The sequence below is a fragment of the Ursus americanus genome, chromosome 2 (assembly GCF_024610735.1).
Source record: "Ursus americanus isolate L20-20 chromosome 2, mUrsAme1.1.p, whole genome shotgun sequence".
In the NCBI taxonomy this organism is placed as follows: domain Eukaryota; kingdom Metazoa; phylum Chordata; class Mammalia; order Carnivora; family Ursidae; genus Ursus; species Ursus americanus.
Window position 1 is genome coordinate 89,376,864 of NC_142128.1, and position 22,639 is coordinate 89,399,502.

The 22,639-nt window shown below is 42.7% G+C and overlaps 1 protein-coding gene across 1 annotated transcript in view; it reads right to left on the reverse strand.

Annotated features, from left to right (window-relative positions):
• BRINP2 (BMP/retinoic acid inducible neural specific 2) overlaps nucleotides 1-22,639 on the reverse strand; it is a 104,495-nt gene that overhangs the window by 9,077 nt on the left and 72,779 nt on the right. Inside the window, exons 3-5 of the mRNA XM_045811429.2 lie at nucleotides 13,065-13,255; nucleotides 11,776-11,984; nucleotides 161-266 (exon numbers count right to left, since the gene is read on the reverse strand). Coding sequence (XP_045667385.1) covers nucleotides 161-266; nucleotides 11,776-11,984; nucleotides 13,065-13,255 — 506 coding nt within the window. The remainder of the gene's footprint in view (nucleotides 1-160; nucleotides 267-11,775; nucleotides 11,985-13,064; nucleotides 13,256-22,639) is intronic.

Below are 22,639 nucleotides of genomic sequence, written 5' to 3' on the forward strand. Positions count from 1 at the left end.
AAAGTTGCTCCATACAGGTCCCAGAACTCCTGGTGGTTCTGGTCTTCGGAAGGGTTTAGCCAAACGAGGCACCCAGGACTTCTTCCTATTCCTCGGTGATCCAAGCTTTTCAGCAGGTGTGAAAGGTACCGACAACCCATCCCGTCACAGGACGGCTTACCGAGTAACTGCACTTTGTTCTCCGGACTCTGTACCAGGACAGAGCTGACCGAGTCCAGGTTGTCGTAGTTGCTGCAGCCCAGAGGGCCGGTCCTGGTCTCCGTGACCTGGAGAAGGAAGGCACAGTGTGCATTTAGATACCAAGTGGATACCATCCCTATGCACTTCCCTCTCTAGACGTCCGTGTCCTGCCCCTGGTGCCTAAGAAAGCATGTGTTTCCCTTCGCGGGGGGCATGAGGCCACCTTCCTTCCTTGCTCTAACACAGTGAGCATCGGTGGGGGAAGGCGGCCAGTGGCCGGTTGTATACAGGCGAGGCTTTCCGAGGGAGCTGAAGGGAATTTGCCTCTGGGAAGAGAAAATTCAACGTAGGCAGAGGAAGCTGGACCTCTAAGCCTGAGTCCCCCCCTTTTCCACCCCCAGAGGGAGACAGGAGGCCAGATGTGGACGCTGTCAGCCGGCTGGCGAGCCCAGCTGCATCCACTCGACGTGGTGCTCGCAGGCTTTAGGGATCCCGAAGATGAAAAGCACTAGAGAAATATGAGTTATGAGTATTATTATTAGTATTAAACATTTAAGTCCCACCTCGGCACTGAGACGTCCTTAGAGAAAATCAGCTATGGGCTTACTGCATATTTTAATAAGTATATTAAATATACATAAACTCTTATAGCCATGTAATATTCCAAAACACCACAGAATCATTTTAAAATATTATAAAGTTGGCCTATCCGTTTTTCCCTGATGTTTTTAAAGTATAAGATGAAAAATGGGGTGCTTTAAATGCACTGAAATAATTCCCTAATAAGAATGATGGGGACCTGCGGCCTTTCTTCTCAGGATCTCCGAAAGCTTTGCCAACAATCAATCAACCAATCAACGAGTATTTATTGAGCAGCCACTGTTCAATTCCACACAATTCATCAAACATTCGTAGAGCGCCTTTCCTGGAGTTCTTCAAGGAGTCGGCCCTGATACCTCTGACCTTCTCTCCTGGCTCCAGGCACCTGTGCTCTGCAGCAGGCATGAAAGTAGCAGTTTTCCAACCTTTTCCGTAAGGATGAGGTTCAAGTCTGGGTCCTCCACACACTAAAGGCTCCACGGGGCTGGGCTCATATTTATTTTGTTCACCGTGTCGTCAACAACAATGAACGCAGCACCTAGCACATAGTAGATACTCAATCACTTAGAGCACGCGTAATATGTTCCAGGCTTCGGGGGGTGGAGAGGTGAGCAGAGAGATGCCCAAGTTACGTGCCGCGTCCTCCAGGAAATTACACCCCGTGGGGGAGGCAGGTGCACATGCAACTGGCGGAGACGCATCCAAGTGGAGCAGAAGCCACGTGTCCGAGCGCACTGCGGAAAACAGAGCTCCAAGCAAAGGGAACACGAGGGAGGCAGCCGCAGACGAGACTCAACTGAGCTGGTCCTTAGAGATAAGAAGTCTTATTGAATCACTATATTGTACACCTGGAAGTAATATAACACTCTATGTTAACCACTGGAATTAAAATAAAATAAAAAGTCAAATGAAATAAATGATAATAAAGAAAAGAAGAGAAGGGAAGGAAAGGACTCTGAGCACAAGGAGAAGGGGCAGCGTGAGCTACAACACACAGGCTCAAACGTGTGCGGTGAAAATGTCCAGCACCCTGCAGGTTACCGGGGGAAGCCACCAGGTGAAGAGCAAAGTAGAAATGACATTTTTAAAGAGAATTTAGTATTTTTAGTCTTTAAAAATACTCACAGAACAGAGTAATTAAATGAAGTATGATTTGATACTGACTAGAAATACGGTAGGGAGAGACGGGAGAGCTCCTCATGACTTAAAGTAGGCTGAGAAGGCTTCGTGGAGGAGGTGAGGCATGAACGATGAATACGAATGGAAGAGAAGGAGGAGAGCATTAGGAGAAAAAGAGGTGATTACAGACAAAGACCAAGGCGCAGCCATAGCCACAGTGCACGAAAAGCAGCTAAACCCAGCCCGAAAAAAGAATGGGACCAAGAGCATGACAGGGGCAGGAACAATCTTTCTACAGTTGCAAGTTCATCCTCCAACGTCATTCCATTTAACCTTCACAGAAACTCTGAGACAAGTCTCACTACTATCACTCTCCAAAGAAGGAAACCAAGGTTCACAGAGTTACAGTGCCCGAGGCCACAGAGCTGTGAGGAGCTAAAACAGGGTCTTAATGCTTGAATCCTCGGTCTCGTCAGTGTTCCTCCTGTCTCCTGTGAGGGTGCGTCAAAGGACCGCAGAAAATAAAGTTAGTTAAACCCCTCTGGATGACATCACTTCTAAAAACAAGTATAAACAGAGCAGTTCATCGAAAACAGTTCAGTGATCTGCCCTCTGTTCAGAATGTGAACACTGGGCAAAACAAAGTGTATAGACTCGAGACCACAGTATCCTAATATTACAGATGAGGAGACCTTGGCCAGACAGGTGACATGACTTATTCAAGGCCACACATCTAGTTACCTGCAGGGCTAGGATTCATTCAACTCATTCATACATTCTTTCACTCTCTTGTTTATTCATTTTACAACTGTGCAAGGAGCATCACCGTCAGTAAGGCACAGTCACCGCCATCAGGAGTTTACAGACAAGTAGAAACATGTTTCTATAATCCCCGCATTCGGGCTGTTACACACAGGCCTGCCTCCCTCCACAGGTGGGCACTACGTGCTGAACAATGGCTCTGTATTGAGTGAGTGGGTGACGGGCTAGCGGTCACACTGCAGTGAGAAGGCAGGGCCAGGCTTCCTTCAAGGTGAAGTCTTCATCTCTCTGGTGCAAAAGTGCCTGTAAGAGGAGCCATGGCCAAGGACTAGCGCAGCTCTTCTGGAGTGGGATGGACTGAAGGGCAGTGTGGAATGGTGGGTGAGATGGTGGGTGGGTGTGGTATTTAGGACACTTGCCTTTCCCCGCCTCCAGGTAAGCTGGCCACCACACTGTCACTGAGTTCTGCACTGGTTTTCCATCCACCCACCCTGGACTCGGTTGCTCACCAGCATCGGGTCCAGGCAGGAGGGAGCTACGTGCCTTATGGAGGAGTAGCATGACCCGCCAAGGAGGAGAACAGGGAACAGCCACTCCCCTCTCCTTTCTGCCCCCACAATCCCTACCTACATACCACCAATCCATCTGCTTCCCCACCACCAGCGCCATCTTATGCAGCATTCCAGGCTGGCTCTGATGCTGTTTTCTGACCTTGACTTTGCTATTCCCAAAGGTCAGTTCCACAAGGGGACAATCAATTAGGTAAGTCATGGAGAGGATGTGGGTAGCTTCCCTTTGTTAATTGTGGCATGAGGACAGGAACGAGGAAGAGACAAAGACTATGATCCCCATGCTTATTTCTGTAGAGGGAAGGAGCCAAGCCAGATCTCCGAGAATGAGGAAGGCTCACTCAGATACGCCAGATCCCAAAGTCAGGGCTCCACTGCCGTTCTGCTTTGAGCCACCTCTGTCCTTCTTAGGGATATAAGGAGATGAGAAGAAAAACAGGACCTGGAGAAGGTCCTCTTACAGATATTGCCTGGGCACTGGCTTGATAAGCAGGATGCCTGAAGGCCCCTTCCCCCAAGTGATGAGAGTCCCAGAGTCTCTGGAGGGTGAGTCGAGAGAACCCTGTGCTTTCTCAGTAGCAGAGGCAGACAGCTTTGGCAGATTACAAAAAGGGCCCATAGAGGTAATGGAAAGTGCCGTTCACTCAGGCGCACACATTCAAAGAGCATCTCAGATAAGCTTTCAGAAAGGGAAAATAATTGTGTGCTAATTGGTCTGTTGACAGAGACCGTCCTGCCTTCAGAAAGCCCTGATGGATCTCAGGTTCATTAGCACATCCAATTTTCCATAAATACTAGATCGTGCAAACCGTCCTTCCAGCGAGCCCGCTCTCCTCCCCTTGCCCTTCACTCCCCCACTGCTCTCATCCTACCTAGGGAGACACCTGCGAAGCTGAGAGTGACTAAAATGGGCTTCTCACTGTGAGCGACGGGGCCAGGCAGGGCGAGCACAGCGGATGGTGTGTGTGCTTGAAAGAGCTGCAAATTGAATCCCGGGCTGCTGCGCTGAGGAACTCAGACAAGCCTTTTTAAGGATGCTTTGTGAGAACCGCTCCTTTTTGCCATCCTGGGGCCCACCTCAAGTTATACGTGGGCTCTTTTCAGTAAGCTCTGGAACATATCGAACCAAGTCCTTCCCCCACCTTTGATTAAGTAGAGGGTAAGCTGCCGCTGAGAAACAGGCCCCTCTGCTAACAGCTCTGACCCCTTCCCAGGGCTCGTGGATGAGAGGTACCATATATATATTCAGCCCTTCACAGTTTGCAAAGTGTTTTCATGTGAACTCTGTCACTGGGTGTCACCCCAACCCCATGGCAGAGACCCGGGGGTATTCACAATATTTATCAGCAGGTAAGACTGCAGTGTGCGGACTAACCAGAACAGGTACCAGCGGTGGTACAAAAGCAGCGTTCTGGAGGCTTCCTGAGCTCCATTCACCCTTTGATTACTATCAAGGGGAGATCTGGGGGTTCCAGGGGAGGGATAAAGGCAGTTAAGGTGGCACCCAAGTGTTCGAGCGAAAACTGTTTACCAGCTGTCATGGAAGTGGTTTAATATTCTAATAATTGGCATAGCCATATCAGCTGAATGTAAGCCCTGGCTACAAGTGAGCCAAATCATTGGTGACTCCATATCCTGGAGTTCATGGACTTCTCAAGGTCATAGAAATGGTGAGCACCAAGGCCGAAACTCAATTCCAAGTCTTCTCACTCGAGCAAGTTTGTTTCCCTCTAAGCCGGGCAGCCTGCCTTCACCTATCCAGCATTTTATTGAGTGTCTCAGTATATGCCAGCCACCACGAAGGGACCCGGAACCGCGTGCACGCTGCAGCGTCCCTCCTGCTCTAAGCTCTCCTGCCACACCTGTGGGCATGGGGAGGTGGCACTGGGGATGTCAACAGCTTCAGTGTAACGTGACAAATCCTGTAATGGAGCTGTGTACTGATCAGGGCCAACCTTGCAACCGAGTGGGATGTTCAGCAGGGTCCCAGAGGAATGTGTCAGATAAACAAAAGGGGCCAGAATGCCTCCCTCTCCATGTTGGTGAAAACAAGTGGTTAACAAGGGGTAGAAAGTAAGAGCACACCTGCTTAGAGAAATAAGAGGCAGATATTCTGGAGGATTTTTCCTTCACCAAGGCTGAGCAAGTGAGCAGGACCCCTCATGCCACCCACCTCGATTCAGAGTCATGACGATGCTGGAAGCCAGCTCTACTGTTATTGCAAAGGCATGTTCAGTAGAGGCAAGTGCGTGGCAGGGGCTGCAGCACCAATGAGGGAGTGTTAGCTAGCAGAGATGCATCCAGCCTACTGGCCCCTGCTCTATGGATCTGGAAAAGTATGTTAGAGCAAAGAAATGGCTCTGGTGAAACACTTTACAGTCAGGACAGAATGGACGGGTCAACCCTATCAGTTGAGCAGAGTGGTGGGATAGGGCGCCAAGACCTCCCTTTGGTCCTTGGTTAGCAGTGTGTTCTTGGACAGGTATGTGGTTCTCCAGACCTCGCTAGGCTATGTGAGGATGAGGACCTAGAGGAATGGTATTAGGAGAAAACACTATATGATCCTTGTTTTCTGAATTGCATCCCATTGGGAGAGCAAATTGCACTCCTCAAGAGAGAAAATCCAGGCTGATCGATCCCATGGAGGATGAATTATCATCTCACATTCCATGTGTGATTGGAGGAATTCCAAAAGGAGTCTTCCAAGGATGGTGGCCCCACTTTTGCAGAGACGGGCAGTGGCTCTAGTTCTGGAAAGTGCATCCATTTTGGGTGCCTTCCCATCTCTCACTCTACCACTTGCAGCTTTGCCAAAGAGATGAGTCCAGTAAGCCTTATTTGAGACTATGTATTAGACTCTTTGCATTAGACTAAAGTGGACCTCGAACCAGATTTTTTCCTCCAGGGAATTTAGAGCTGTGATACTGAGAGAAAAAATTTAAAGGGTGATGGTGGACATCCTTAAAATTCAGAATAAATAACTATCAAGCAATTATTATGTGCCAGGAATGGAGACTACAGCAATGAAAAAGAGTGGTCCCTGCCCTGATGGCACTGGCTAAGAGCAAACAGAGAGATAGTGTTCAGTGTGGGCCAGAGTCAGCTCCAGAGCAAGGCACAGCCAAATGTAAGCTGGAGTCATTGGTGTACAGAAAAGTCTAGAATAAACAAAGAACTTGAACAAGAGAAGCTGGAAGATGAAGCAGATGAAGAAAACAGATGGCATGTGTTCCAACAAGAAACAGAGACTGTAACCTGGGTGTCTCACCGTCCTTTTACAAGACCCATGTGTCTGGAAGGCATTTAGTGTCTTATCCTTGGAAATCTCTGATAGTCTTCCCGACAGTCCTCTTGATAAACCACCTTTATGCTCAAGTAACCTTGAAGAGCTTTGTTTCTTTCAGCTAAGCATGCCCCTTGTACACACCATTCTACATACACTGAGAAGAAACTAACCTATGTGGAAAACAGGGTCAGTGACTCATTCAGTCAGTCAGTCAGTCTACAAACCTTTACTCGTTACCCATATGTGGCATGCTCTGTACTCTCACTGGGAACCAAAGATGAATAAGACCCAGTCTCTCCCACAAGGACCTCAGAGTCTCAGAGGTCATCATGTTAGCTAGCAGTTATAGTTCAAATGATGAGCCCTATAAAAGAGGCACATGCTTGAGACATGGAAGAAGGGCATTTAACTACCTTGGGAGTCAGAAAAAGCTTGACAAAGGAGTAACCTTTTTGACATGAGCCAAGAAGGGTGAGGAAAGACACTTAGGTAAACAGACAAGCAAAACCAACAGCAGGTACCAGAGATGTGAGTATATTTGAATAAGGATAACTCGTTAAATAGGACTGGGTTACATGATAGAAATGGTAAGTGAAGGGCTGAGGTGGAAAATAGGTGGAAAAGAGACAAAAGAACAGTAGCAATGGATCTTCAATGGCCTTATGGTTTTGTTAAGAAGAGGAATTATTCTTTTTCAAGCTCCAATTGTGCTGTGGCTCCTGCATTCTATATTTTCTTATTTGATCCTCACAGAAATCCATCAAGGCAAAAAATATTCTAATCATTCAACAGTTTTAAGGGTGAGAAAACCAAAGCTCAGAGTAGTTTGGTAAGTTGCTCCTAGCCCGCCATGAGCAGTGGCACAGCAAAGACTCTTGGGTGCGATCCTACGTTCTTTCCATTGCATCACACTGCCACCATGGCTGGGGTGCAGTGGTTTAAGCAGGGGGATGGTACATGATGATCTGCATTTATGCAAGCAGCAGAGAGCGTGAATCAGGGAGAAGAGCTAGTTTAAAAGGTAATGCAAGAATATCAGGCAAGCGTTGATCAGCTCCTGAATTAAGGGGATGGCAGGCGCATGAGGAGGCAGCAAAGGGCAAGTTGAAAATATATCCAATGCAGTGATTATAATGATGGACCATGGAGTCTAAGTTAGGCAAACAGGCAAATGAGGCCATGATAGAAAGTGAAAAGTTGGTCGGGTCAAAGGATAGGAGGAACATTAATGGGAACTTTGAGTTGCTGATCCAGACCTACCTTTCATTTCTAGACAAGATCAATTCTTCTCCACCTTCCACACAGCCCACTCACTACAGGACTGAAGGGGAAAGGGGCTTCCCCAGAGTTCTAGCTTCTTGGTCAAACCCAGTCTATGCTACTAATAGTCTTCTTTCACCATTTAAAGCTGCCTAGGAGACCAGCCTCCCAAATGTACCCTAAGTCCCTGTTAACTTCAGTCATTGTCCTGTCTCAGACTCTCACTCCAGACACTGTACATCCCCTGATCTGACCTCTTCTCTTCAGGTAACTTCCATCTTGCTCTCTCAGTCTCATTATCAGTCTTCTATAGATCTATTGATCTATAGAGATCTATAGAAGAGATCTATTGATCTCTTCTCAAGAGTCTGCTTCATCCTTTTGCATTAGCCACAGCCCAGCAGGTGCTGAAGACAGGGATTTCCTTGCAGTCCTCTCTAGTGGTGGCCGCTGCTTTTGCAGACCTCACACTGCTGGGCAAGGGAGCCAGGGGGGTCTGCCACTGTGCTATCCTGAACACTGTTCCTCCTTCCTCTCGAGCCATCTCTGCCTCCTTTGAAGCCAGAACCATCAGGACTCTATCACCCATGATCCCTCCGTGTTGTCTGTTTTTCTTGTTAGTCCCCTTGACATGTTCAGGTTTTCCAGTATTAAGCTTGCTTACCACTGTCTTTGTATCATTCCTGTTGACCTCAGCATCCATAGAAAACCCTTTAGTTCTCAGTTCTCCAGCCTTCTCACCTCCTCCTAATCTTGGCCTCCAGCCCCATCTTAGCCATCCACACTCATGGCCATGTCCAGAACCCTTTTTTTCTTTTCTTTTGTTTTTTCTAATAGCACTCTCACTCTAATCTTAATATTAAACATCACACACTTGCACTTCCTCTTCTAGCTTCTAGAAGAGGTCTCTTCCCTCTAATGAGTCATCAAACCTACTTCCAATCTTTTGACCTAACCAACTTTCCAACTTTTTACCTTCTACCATCATCCCTTAATGGTCTCAAACCCCTTGGTTCATCACTATAATCACTGCTTTGTGTATACTCTCAATTTTCCTGCTTCTTCTTTCTTTCATCTTGTACACAGAAACACACACACACACACTTCTTTGTTCAATCCAATTCTCCACCTACTCCATGCCTGCCTGTACTTGAAGTGCCAAATGTAGCTGATAAAACTCACAGCTATGCTGACTGGTCCCACATTATAATTATGACCATGGGTCTCAAATGGGCCCTAAAGGCTGCCCAACAAGCATTTATCTAGTAGTTGAAACACCTAACTCCTACCTTCTGAAACCATTTCCTACCTTCTTTTCTCAACAATTCCTTCTCCTTCCTTTTAGCCAAGGACTCCAAGGCTTGTGCCAACAAGGAACTGGATCCATCAGATGAGGAAATCCGCGCCTCCCATCACGTCTACATCCTACTGCATGGTGTCCTGTGCACCTGAATGCCTCCTGCTACAAAGGATGGAATGTTTATGCTCCTATGTAAGACCCACCCCTCCATGGAACATCAGCCTCTCCCACCTACCCAATTGCTCTTGCAATTGCCTCCTGTCACTCCTGCATCATCATTTTCTCCTTTTCTCCTGAATCATTTCAATCAATATGCCAAGATTCGAATAGCTCCCATCTTGAAAACAAAATCTCCGTGTCTCTTGACCTTCCACCACTCTTCAGCTATCACCCATTTTTTCTGTTTGCCTTTACAGCAAAACCCTTAAAGAATTGTCTCTACTCTTCTGATTCCTCACTTTGCTTTCTCTCTTGAACCTGCTATACTCAGCCTTTTGTCCCTGTCATGTCACTGAAACCACTCTTATCTAGGTTGCTCGTACCTCCAAATTGCCAGATTGAAGGTCCATTCTCTGGTCAACAGCACCTAACACAGTCGTCTGCTCCTTCTTTTGTGAAACACTTGCTTCACACGGTCTTGTGATATGATTTCGGTTCTCTGCATACTTTTCTGCCTGGTCTCAGCCGCCTCTGCTGGATCCTCCTCCTCTTCTCCATTTCTCAATATTGATGTGCTGTACAACTCGGCCCTGGAGCTGCTTTACTGGCTACATTCACTCCTCAACTGATCTCCTCTCATCCTTTCCCATAGTATTAAATACCAACTACACATGTGTATGTCGTTGTATGCCAAATTTATATCTCCAATCATGACCTTTCTCTTGAAATCCTAGTGTTTCTATCCAACGGCTTGTTAGATATCTCTACTTGGATGTCTAATAGGAATGTCAAATTCAATGCGTCTACAACCAAGCTCTTGATCTGCTTCTTTCAGATTGGCACGTCCCCCAGCATTGTCCTTCTCGGTAAATGGAATCACTCTTCATCTGGTGGCTCATGCCAAAAATCTTGCAGTTAATCTTGATTCCTTTCTTCTAATTTATTAGCCAATCCTGGAGGCTCTACCATCAAAATATATCCTTCATCTGCCAACTTCTCACTACCTCTGCTACAGCTAGCTTTGTCTGAGCAGGCCACCATTGTTTCTTCCCTTGAGCACTGCATCAGTCTCCGTGATCCCTCTTTCTCTTCTCTTCCCTAATCAGTAATGCCCTCATGATCTTAACATCCTTTATTGACCTCTGTCTCAGACAATCTACCACGGGGCGAGGGGGGGGAGAAAATTTTCTGTGTAGGCTCATCTCCCACTTCACCCCTCTTTTGACTGCACTCCAGCTATATGACACAGTGTTTCTGGACCATAACACGCACACTCCCACTTTGGGGCAATTGCACATGCTCTCACTCAAGATACGCATGTGGCCCCCTCCTTCCCTTCATTCAGAACTCTGCTTAAATGGCATTTCTTCAAACAGGTCTTCCCTAAAGTGCCATGTCCCCATCACTCTCTTTCCTCTTCCCTGGCTCCATTTCTTCTTATCATTAATCCCACCTGACATTATATATTTAATTCATGATGTCTCCATCACTAGAATTTAAACTTCATGAGGGCAGGGACTTTATATGTTTTGTTCACTCTGGGATTCTCAGTAGCCAGAGAAGTGCATGACACATAACAGGTGTTCAATAAATATCTACTGAATGAATACATAAGTGAACAAAACTTCTTTCAAACTTTGGGTGTGATGAAAGAAACATATAATACAAGACTGACCACCATTTGCCACCTTCACTTTATATTTAGAATAAAATAATCCAGCATTCTCAAGTGTTCTCATTGGTCTTCCCTTCTCCAAAACCATATGAACTTTCCTAGAAATTTCCTAGACATAAGTAGAGAAAATGGGATGGAGGTTATGATTATTAATGTTATAGTAACTTTTGATCATTTTCCAACATGCATGAGATCATATCACTCCTCCACTTAGAACTCTCTGGTTGTTTTTCATTGCACTTTGACATATTAGAATTCCATATCACGGACATGTAATCTGGTTCCAGTCTACTTCTGAACCCCATTTAGTACCAGTGTCTTCCTGTTCACCTTACTGCAGTCACAGCAGTCTTCTCTGTGTTTTAAGGCACCGATCTGGTTCGTGCCCCAGGGCCTTAGCACTTATTGTTCTTGCTTTCTGAATATTCTTCCTTCAGATCATTCACATGTCAGCCCAAAGTCTAAACCCAAAGTGACCTCCCTGGACCAATCCGGCTAATACTAGCTGCTCCCTTCTCTGACCCTAGGAAATCTGTACCTATGACTCTGTGTTTTCTTTGTATCCTTATCTAAAATTACTTTGTTTTTATACTTGTTTAATATCCTCATCCCTCACCAGAATGTAATCTCTGCAGAATAAGGACCTTGTCTACCCTTCACAACAGTCTGTTGACTAGAGACTGCCTCAGAGTAGAAACTATGACCCGCGCCACATTTTAGAGCTGGTTGTGCCTGTGTCAGAAAGCTTCTTTCCCACGTCCATCAGTCAGGCCTGGCTGACTTGGAGCTGGATAAGACTCTAGCCTCCCCTTTGGTTTCTCTCTGCCTATGTCCCTCCCTCTCCCAGTACTTCGCAGGCTGTTACCTTGATGGCCCCTGTGGCTATCTGGATATGGTGCAGCCGCCTCAGTGTGCTCTCTCTGTCGATGAAGTAGGAGGCTGCCAGCTGGTGCAGGGTCTCCAGGGACACGGCAGAGCTGTTTCCACTGCCCCCAACTACAGGAGCACTTCCTGCTGTCTCTGTCTTGCGGCTCAGTTTTCGTTTGTCCACAAAAATGGTCAGGGACTCTTCTCCTGTTGCAAACAACATGGGTTCATTGGTGAGGCCTTCAGCTCCCTAATCCCCTACCAATTAGAACATGAAACTCTTGGCCAGAATAGTCGGAGCTCAGAAGGAGTCTCTTGCCCCTGCTGACGATCTCTTCCCCATCGCTGTCTCTAGAACAGTCTCATCAGACAGTGCGCAAGGTAACAGGTGTCACTGCCCAAGAGGCCCTCCTCCCTTTCCTTCATTCTTTATCCCATAGCTCAGCCCCTCCCCTCCAGCTTATCCATTTAACATCCTTTATTGATCTCAGTCTCAGGCAATCTACCTCCATGGGGGAGATAAAAATTTTCTCTCTCAAGTTGTTTATGAGAAGTCACCATGGATATTTCTGCTCCCTCAGAAAGGGCAAAAGCCTTGAAGTTCAACCTCCCTCCTCCCCATCAAACACTCAACACCTACCACATGCCGGCAGCTGGCCTGAACCCTCGGAGAGATTCTTTTTGTCCATCAGACAGTGAGCTAAATGTTATAATAAATTCTGCTTTCTTCTTGCCAGGGCAGAGAGAACTCTGCCTCCTCAGAGCTTTTGATTTTGCCACAGGTTGTGCCATACCCACTCCCAACCTCATTCCCATCCAGCCCAGAACCACTGGAATCTTTTTGGCCAGTTACCAATCTTTAGAGAGGTCAGCAGGGGTCAGGGACTCAACGGACATTTACTTCTTTGCCTATGGGTCTGACAACTACAGCCACAGCAAGTATTAGGATGTGGAGAGCCTCTGGGTTAGAAGGCTCTGTCAAAAGAAAACTGGGAGCGCCCCCTGCTGGCAAGTGCTTAGTAGGAGCCTGTCGGTCCCCCCTACCTCCTTACCCCGCACCCCCTCCTCAAGGACGATGCTTATAAGCAAAGAGCAATGTTCCAGATGTCATGATTTGGATGTCAAGAGATTATACTGTTCTCAAAGGCACCAGAAAGGAAATATTTCTCAGGCAATAACAGGCCAGAAGAACAAAGACCCAGGAACACTCAAGCTATACTCAATGGGTCTTAAAGCTATATTCAATGATCTGACAGCCAATCAGTGTAGGATCACGATGTGGCTTACCTCCAAGGGTGGCAGAAAGTAAGAAATGAGTGCCGTACTTTTTAATCAGGTTTTCGGTAACCTGTTGTAGGTTGGGTCTCCTTCCGAGGAGGCGAATGTTCCGGATAAACTCTGGGGCTAGAGGCAATGGCAAACTGAAGAAGTCCTTCCTTTCCAGAGCCAAGTTGTTTACTTTCCAACGGGCAAACTCCCTGGGGGGAAAGTCAAGGGATAAAGAAAACCTCAATGTATTTAAGAACAAGAAGCCTAAAATCTGAAGTAGGGAATGTTCTTTCTCCACTTGCACCAACCTCCCCTCCCCTTAGCACACATCTCTCCACACAGAGGAACACGGTGCCTGAAAGAGGCCTGCTAGCTTCCACCCAGCCTCCCAACCCAGGCTGTGAGAAAGACCCATCTCAGTTGACCTCCATCAGAACCTACTCCCATCTGGCTTTCTCACTGGAGAGTATCTAATCAGCTTATTCGTATGAAGGTAGTCATGTAGTATAGTGTAGTATGGTGGAAAATATGAGAACAGTGGTTTGCAGAGATATGATCTAGTTACAGTGCCCCCCAGTGGATGAATCGAATCAGCTATCATGGCCTCAGTTACCCATTTGTAAAGACAGGAGTTTGGTCTACAACAACAGTTCTCAAACTTTTTGATCTCAGGACCCCTTCATACTTAAAAAATGACTGCGTCCCCCATATTTATATGGCTTATAGCTATTGATAATTACCACTTTAAAAAATAAAACTGAGAAAATTTAAATGAATTTTTTAATTTAAAGATCATAGCAGTAAATCTATTACTTATAATATAAATAGCATATTTTTATTACAATAACCATATGTCTTGAGACAAAACCAATTTAGCAAGAAGGGTGGTATTAGCATTTTTGAAGTCTCTTTAATATTTGGCTTAGCAGAAGAGAGCTACATTCTCATATTTGCTTCTGCATTCAATCTGTTGTGATAATTGTAGATATTCTTCTTTGTGGATATTTGTTGTTCACTCGACAAATGTCATTCCTTAAAGGTTAGTTACAGCCTGGAATCTGAAACCATATCAGTGCACTTTTTATAACTCTGTTACATTAAAATCCAGTGTTCTATACTGTACTTTGAATGTGTCCTTTTATCCTTCATGATTTCGGAACATCATGCATTGGTCATCTAAAAAATATGGGATCACTGACTTATTCAGATCTTCCATATTGTGACACTTTTCATTATATAATATCGAAATGCCATATTTGTTGATATCACCACAAATCTCATGAGTAAAGTTGTTAAATATTAGAACTGCTACCAAGCTCATAATGACGAATATGAGTTTTCCAAAATTCTATTTTCATTTGAAAGCTTAAATTTTATTATTGGCAACAAATACTGTTAGTTGTTTTCCTTGAAGAGGTAGCCTTACTTCATTCCCTTTTTTTTTTTTTTTTGAGAAAATGTTTGCCAGACACTGAAGTCTAAATAACAATAGTTTGTCTGTTGGTTGTTCTTTCAAGAAAAATTCGGTTCCAATGAAAAAGCAGTTGGTTCAGCTCACAATTCAATCACGAAAGCATTTTTCCTTGAGACAATCATCATTCTGCAGTCGCCTCAGATGTGCTTTAGGTGTATTTTCCATTTCATCATACAAAATATTAAAAAGACATGTACTCAAGGGTCAAGATCCAATAAAATTAATAAACCTGACTGCTTCAAGGACATTCTTACATGAATCTAGCATGTGTGATTGTGTGTGTGTGTGTGTGTGTGTGTGTGTTTAGGTGTAAGTGTGTAATGATAAAGAATACATAACTACTGGTATCATTTGGTGAGACTGCCTTTATTCAAATTAAGATGACTTGTTTTCACACCATTAATGCAGATGTCAACATGGACATCCTGAAAAGACCTAAGAGGACCCACCTTTTGAGAAGCCCTATTCTACAAGATGGCAAAATTCCTTTCTAGTCCCATCTACACTTTTAATCTTCATGCTTTGCTCCTCACTGAAATGTCTGTATTTTAAAGGGGATACATTTCCAAGAGGAATCTGTCCTGGGATGAAATTTAAAGGATTGCATCCATCAGTAAGAAAGGACTCTTCCATGGCCTTTCACATTATACTCATAAGGACCAGCTCCACTGCCTTAGGGAACAACAAAATGCAAAGTCTCAGCAACCTTCTCATCCATTCCAACTCTGCTCTTCATGACAGTGCTAAAGCTTGGTCTAACTTTCTTCCCAAATCCATGGACTATAAATTATAGGGCTGCAGAAAAACAAAAGAATTCCAAAATAAATGAATAAAAGTCCATACCCCATTTAAGGCTATAGAATTCTCCCATCTAACTCTGGGATTAAGACAGAGAGGAGGGGCATGTGCCAAATACTACCAGGGAAACAAAAGAAAGGAGACGACTAATAATTCAAGGTTCCAACAGTCTTTTAAAATTCCTATTGTGTGGCTTTATTTATCTAAGCAGGCAAGTTTGTAATAATACATTATCATTTATTTCCTTTGTACAGGAAATGTTAAACTTTAATTAAAGTACAGGGTATTTGTCAAAGTGTTTTCTATCCCAAATCCCACCGCAGCATGAAAAACAATTGCTTGATCTCACGAATTGGCCAAATGGCCAATCAAAAGACATAGGTGAATTAATAGATTTCTTTTTTAAAGACCCAACTATATGCTGTCTGCAAGAGACTCACTTCAGCATTAAGGACACTTATGTTGAAAGTGAAGGGATGGAAAAAGATATTCCATGCAAATGAAAACCCAAAGAAAACAGGGGTGGATATATTTTTATCAGTTAATGTAGACCATAAGCCAGACTGTAACAAGAGACAAAGAAGGGCATTATATAATGACAATGGGATCAATTCATCAAGAAGATAAAACATTTGTAAATATGCACCCAACATATTTAGGTGTTTAGGAGCACCTAAACATATCAAGCAAATATTAACAGATCTGAAAGGAGAAAAAGACAGCAGTTCAACAATAGGGAGAGACTTCAATATTTCACTTTCAACAAGGGTGAGACCATCCAGAAAGAAAATCAACAAGGGAACATTGGCCTTAAACTGCATATTAGACCAGATGGACCTAAAGGATATTTGCAGAACATTCCATTCAACAGCATCAGAAAACACATTCTTCTAAAGCACACATGGAACATTCTTCAGGGTAGATCACATGTTAGGTCACAAAACAAATTTTAATAAATTTAAGAAGACTGAAATAATATCATGCATCTTTTTCAACCACAATTGTATGAAACTGAAAATGACGAGAAGTAAAATAGAAAATTCACAAATACACAGAGATTAAGCAACATGCTCCTGAACACCCAATAGGTCAAAAGAGAAACTGAAAAGTATCTTGAGACAAATGGAAATGGAAATACAAATACCAAAACTTATGGGATGCAGCAAAAGTAGTTCAAAGTGGGATTTCTATAGTGATAAATGCCTACATGAAGAAAAAATAAAGATCTTAAATAACAACCTAATTCATACCTCAAGGAACTAGAAAAAGAACAACAAATTAAGCCCAAAGTTAGTAGAAGGAAAAAAATAATAAAGATCAGAGTGGAGATGAATAGCCTAGAGAGTAAAATGACAATAGAAGAGATCAATGAAAATAAAAGCTGGTTTATGAAAAAGATTTTTAAAATATACAAATCATTAGCTAGACTAACCAAGAAAAAAGGAAAGAAGACTCAAATAAATAAAATTGGTAGTGAAAGAGGAAACATTACAATTGATACCACCCAAATACAAAGGATCACAAGAGATTACAATGAATAATTATATGTCAATAAATTGGACAAACTATGAGAAATGGATAAATTCCTAGGAACATAACTTACCAAGACTGAATCATGAATAAATAGAAAATCTGAACAGACCAATTACTAGAAAGAAGATTGAATCAGTAATAAAAAACCTCCTAACAAACAAAAGTCCGGGATCAGATGGCTTCACTGGTGAATTCTACCAGACATTTAAAGAATTCTTACCAATGTTTTCCAAGCTCTTCCAAAAAATAGAAGAGGAGGAAAAACTTCCAAGGGCAGCATTACCCTGATACCAAAACCAGACAAGGACACTACAAGAAAAGAAAATTATAGGCCAGTATCTCTGATAAATATATATGCAAAAATCCCCAACAAAATATCAGCAAACTGAATTTAACAGTACACAAAAAGAATTATACACCATAATCAAGTCAGATTTATTTCAGAAATGAAATGATGGTTCAGCATTTGCAAATCAATCAATGTGATACACCACACTAATAAAACTAAGTATAAAAATCATACGATCATCTCAATAGGTGCAGGAAAAGCATTTGACAAAATTCAACATCCATTTATGATAAAAACTCTCAATAAAAAATGTATAGAGGGTACAAACCTCAACATAAGACATATCCTATATGACAAGCCCACAGCTAACATTATACTCAATGGTGAAAAGCTGACAGCCTTTCCTCTAAGATTGCCCACTCCTGCCAATTTTATTCAACATAGTACTGGCAGTCCTAGCCAGAGCGATTAGTCAAGAAAAAGAATTAAAAAGCATCCAACTCAGAAAGAAAGAAGTAAAATTGTCAATTTGAAGATGACATGGTATTATATACAGAAAACCCTAAAAACTACACGCGCGCACACACACACACACACACACACACACACACACAAAACCTGTTAGAATAAACAAATCCAGCAAAGTTGCAAGATACAAAATCAATATACAAAAATCAGTTGTATTTCTATAAGCTAATAAAAAAAAAAAAGCAGGAAGAGAAATTAAGGAAATAATCCCATTTAAAATAGCAACAGAAAGAATAAAACACCAAGGAAAAAATTTAACCAAGAGTGTGAAAGGTCTGTACACTATATGATACATTGATGAAAGAAATTGAATAAGACACAAATAAATGGAAAGATAGTCTATGTTCATGGATTGGAAGAATCAATATTGTTAAGGCATCCATATTATTCAAAGCAATCTACAGATTCACTGCAATCCTTACAAAATTTCCAACAACATTTTCCATGAAATAGAGAAAACAATCTAAAAATTTGTATGGAACCACAAAAGACCCCAAATAGCCAAACCAATCTTGAGAGAAAAGAACAAAGCTGGATTGACATCTATGCTAAGCGAAATAAATCCGTCAGAGAAAGACAAATACCATATGATTTCACTCATATGTGGAATTTAAGAAACAAAACAGATGAACATAGGGGAAGGGAAGGAAAAATAAAACAAGATGAAAACAGAGGGAGACAAATCATAAGAGACTATAGGAAACAAACTGAGGGTTGCTGGAGGGGAGGTGGGTGGGGGGATGGAGTAACTGGGTGATGAACAATAAGGAGGGCACTTGATGTAATGAGCACTGGGTATTATATGCAAATGATGAGTCTCTAAATTCTACCTCTGAAAATAAAAATAAAAACAAACAAAACAAAACAAAAATAAATCAGACACATGGATAGTGGAACAGAACAGAGAACCCAGAAACAAACACACATATATGGTCAATTCATTTGTGACAAAAGAGCCAAAAATATACAATGGGGAAAGTACAGTCTCTTCAATAAATGGTAATGAGAAAACTGAAGAACCACATGCAAAAGAATTAAACCGGACCCCTATCTTCCACCATACACAAAGATCAACTCAAAACAAATTAAAGACTTAAACTTAAGACCTAAAATTCTTAGAAGAAAGCATAGACAGTAAACTCCTTGACATGGGTCTTGGTGATGGTGTTTTGAATTTGACACCAAACCCAACCTCCCTGCTTTGCGGTAGGCCACACATAGACTTCATCAACTAATAAAGAATTTCTTTTTTTTTTTTTTTTTTTAAAGATTTTATTTATTTATTTATTTATTTGACAGAGATAGAGACAGCCAGCGAGAGAGGGAACACAAGCAGGGGGAGTGGGAGAGGAAGAAGCAGGCTCATAGCGGAAGAGCCTGATGTGGGGCTCGATCCCAGAACGCCGGGATCACGCCCTGAGCCGAAGGCAGACGCTTAACCGCTGAGCCACCCAGGCGCCCCTAATAAAGAATTTCTATCCTATCATTAAGATTGCTAGGAGAAATAAAAAGCAGGCATTCTTCCATTTTTCATAATTTCTTCAATGGTCAAAAACCCTCACCAAAAGGAAAGATCACCTTACCATAGAGGTGATTCCCAGTATAATTAAATTTAATAAATAAAAAATTATGTGCTCAATCGCTTCATTCAGGATTGCCAAACAGTACCTCCAACAAGCTTTCCTTCACCATCTCATCCAAAAGAGCGCCCTCTCTCACTCTCTGTCCCCGTGCTCTGCTTTAGGTATCTTTTTTAGGACTTATCACTACCCACCATAATACATTTTTTAATTCTTTCTCCCCCAGTAAAACATAAACTCTTTGAGGGCAAGATGGATTCTTTTCAACCTATTCAACAGCAATAGAACAATGCTAGAAGTTCTAACTTGTTATACTGTTAGAATATACCTTACTTGAGTGGTTGGGAGATTCTCTCATTTATCTTATTTATTTAAAAATAAATAGTCATTTGTTTTATGTCATAGCTCTCCTAATCCTTTAATTGTTTGGAAATTATTGATGACTGGATAGAAAAATGTTACAGGATAAGAATATATAGAAGCAGTTACCAACTAGTGATTGATCGGAAATGAACGTAAAGTATCCTAAATGTGTATGCGTATCAATGGGAAAATTAGATTTGACTTACAAAAATGTAATTTACAGGCATGATTTTGTGCACTGTTTATACATAAATCAAGGAACAGATGGCATTTTCTTATGCTTTGGTAAACTGAGTCTGGGCCCTCTTCCATTGTCTTCAGGGGACATGGACAACTTCCAAACCCTGAGGCACAATCCGAACCCATGGTCCACACTCTGAAGTCCAGTGAGTACAGAGCCCCCATTCAGACTCTGCTATGCTTTACGCCCAACGTTAATGACCAGCAGCCCCAACCCCGCACAATGGGTCTAATGACAATTTCTGCCACACTCATACTGTTCCAGGTCACCAAAAGAAGCAACAATTTTGGAGTTATGCACTTTTCCTTAGTCTTTATCTCTTTTTGTCCAACATCAGACTTGGAAAATCATGTATTTTATCCAAACCAAAAAGAGTTTTGTGTGTTTTGTTTTGTTTTGTTTTGTTTGGAGATAAGGAGTCAAAGTGTTTTTATTTATTTTTTTATAATAATTTTTTATTATGTTATGTTAGTCACCATACAGTACATCCCTAGTTTTTGATGTAAAGTTTCATGATTGGGATAGACCGGTGATGGGTATTAAGGAGGGCACGTATTGCATGGTGCACTGGGTGCTATACACAAACCAAAAAGAGTTTTGAGCATCTATTTTTTAAATGAATGAGGCTGTGGAAGCTCAGTAAGCCAAGTAATTTACCTGATGTCACACAACTACTAAAAGGGAAACTTGGGCTGTTTGAATTAGAAGAAACATTTTAGTACTATTCGCCAATCGTTTTCACATTATCATGTACATTGAAATTTTCTATGCGATGCGCTGGGATCAGAACTGAGGAGATCAAGCACAGGAGGTCCTGCCACCCCAGACTTTGTCTAATTGCCCCAAGGGCTAAATAGGCCAGTATATGGACATACCCATCCAAACCCATACCTGTCCCTACCATTTGCAGTACCAGCGGGGGCCAGCGTGCATACCGGTTGAGAAGGTCTATCCTATTCCTCTTATGTTATGAGAAAACCATGAAACAGAAAGGGAAGTGGTTTGCTTAAAGCAATATAACCTACTGGTACCAGAACCAGAACAAAAAGCTAGTGTCCTGCCCTTCCCCCAGTGCTGTTAACAACTATGATGGTGGTGACAATGGCAACAGTGAGACCCAGAGAGGTTAAGAAAGCCATTTGCATGAAGTTACACAGTTAGTAAGTGGCAGAGCTGAGATTAAAACCCAAGTCAATACCATACCGCTGTTTCTAGAACACGATTTTCCCCTGTGGAGATTAAGTGTATTTTATGGTATTCTAATTATTTTTAAATGTTTAATTATTTCATTACCTTGAACATTTCATTCTTTCCGTTATCCGTATAAACATGAATTTACCATATATCCAAAACGCACCTTGGTGAGGGGCTTGGATTAAGGTGATTTCAATACACCCATTTGCAGAAGGAGAAATTGAGACCTAGTTAAAAATCAAGTCCATACTCAGGGTACCGTGGGAGAACTCAAAGATAAAGGCCTGATTCTAGCTCCTATGGCTGCTCAGAAAATCATAACACAGAATAACAAATGACTCAGAAAAATGAATGATACTGTCCTAGGAAGCATTTTATGAGCAAATAATAAAAAATAATGGTTAACATTTAATGAATTCTTAGTATGTGCCAGGCATCCCAAGCCTCTTATGAGTATTAACCAATATGATATCCAAAACACCCCTATAAGGGGGAAAATATCCCCTTGTCCTCATTTTACGGATGAGGAAATTGAGGCAAAATAAGTTAATTTGCCCAGTGGGTAACACCCAGTCAGCGGCAGAGTCAGGATTTAGAGGCTGTGTGGTTTCATAGTCCACAGTTCTTACCCCCATGTTACTCCACGTACCCTGGCAAACTCAAAAGAGTAATCACTATTTTGTGAGTGGGAGAGATTGAGAGTGTGTGTGTGTGTGTGTGTGAGAGAGAGAGAGAGAGAGAGAGAGAGAGAGGAAGAAAAATTTCACTGGAGAAAGAAGAGATACATAAGGATGGGAATTACATTTGAACCCCACCCAAAAAACCCAAAAGCCGCTTCTGTGAAGTGTATCAGGGTGCCCACCCAGAATCAGGCCTGGGCCTCAGCGGCCAGCAGGATGGCTCAGGCCCTGGGGGTGCCCAGTGGTTTTCTTTTCTACTTCACTAAGTCTCTTCCCTGCCCTTTGGGGCCCTTCATTGAATCAAAATAAGGGAGAAACATCTGTGAAAGGAGTTTGAGCCAGAAAGTGGTAAAAATGTACTTACAGAACTTATTAACCCGGTTCCTTCCAGCATCTGAAAGCCTCAGAAGGCAGTACTGGAAGGCAGCCTGAGCTATTCAGAGAATAAATGTTCATTTCCGATTTCCCGTTTAGCAGGGTTTTTTTTCCAGTAATAAAATAATCAAGGCTCCTTTTTTTCCCCTAGGAAAAGGATGTTTTCTATATATCAATTATATTAACACACACTACTTCAATTAAGCCATCATCTTTGTTTCAATTAAGACATCAAGTAAATCTCCATTTCAATTTAGCCATTTCTCTTAAAATCTTCTCCCACTGTGTTTGTTACACAGTAAGCAGTCTGAGAGAGCAAACATCTCACACGGTAGTGAAGCCCCCACGGAAAGTGCCTTTAGAACAGCCCAGACCAATACAGGGCTCACAGGTGAAGCCAAGGGGGGACCAGAACTCTCCGACGTGGTCTCCGCCCGCAAAGGCGTTCACACGGCCTATCGGGAAGCTGCTATCATCAACAGAAGTTTACTCCATTTCCTGTCATACTTTAGATTTGCCTAGAGTGAACAACACACAC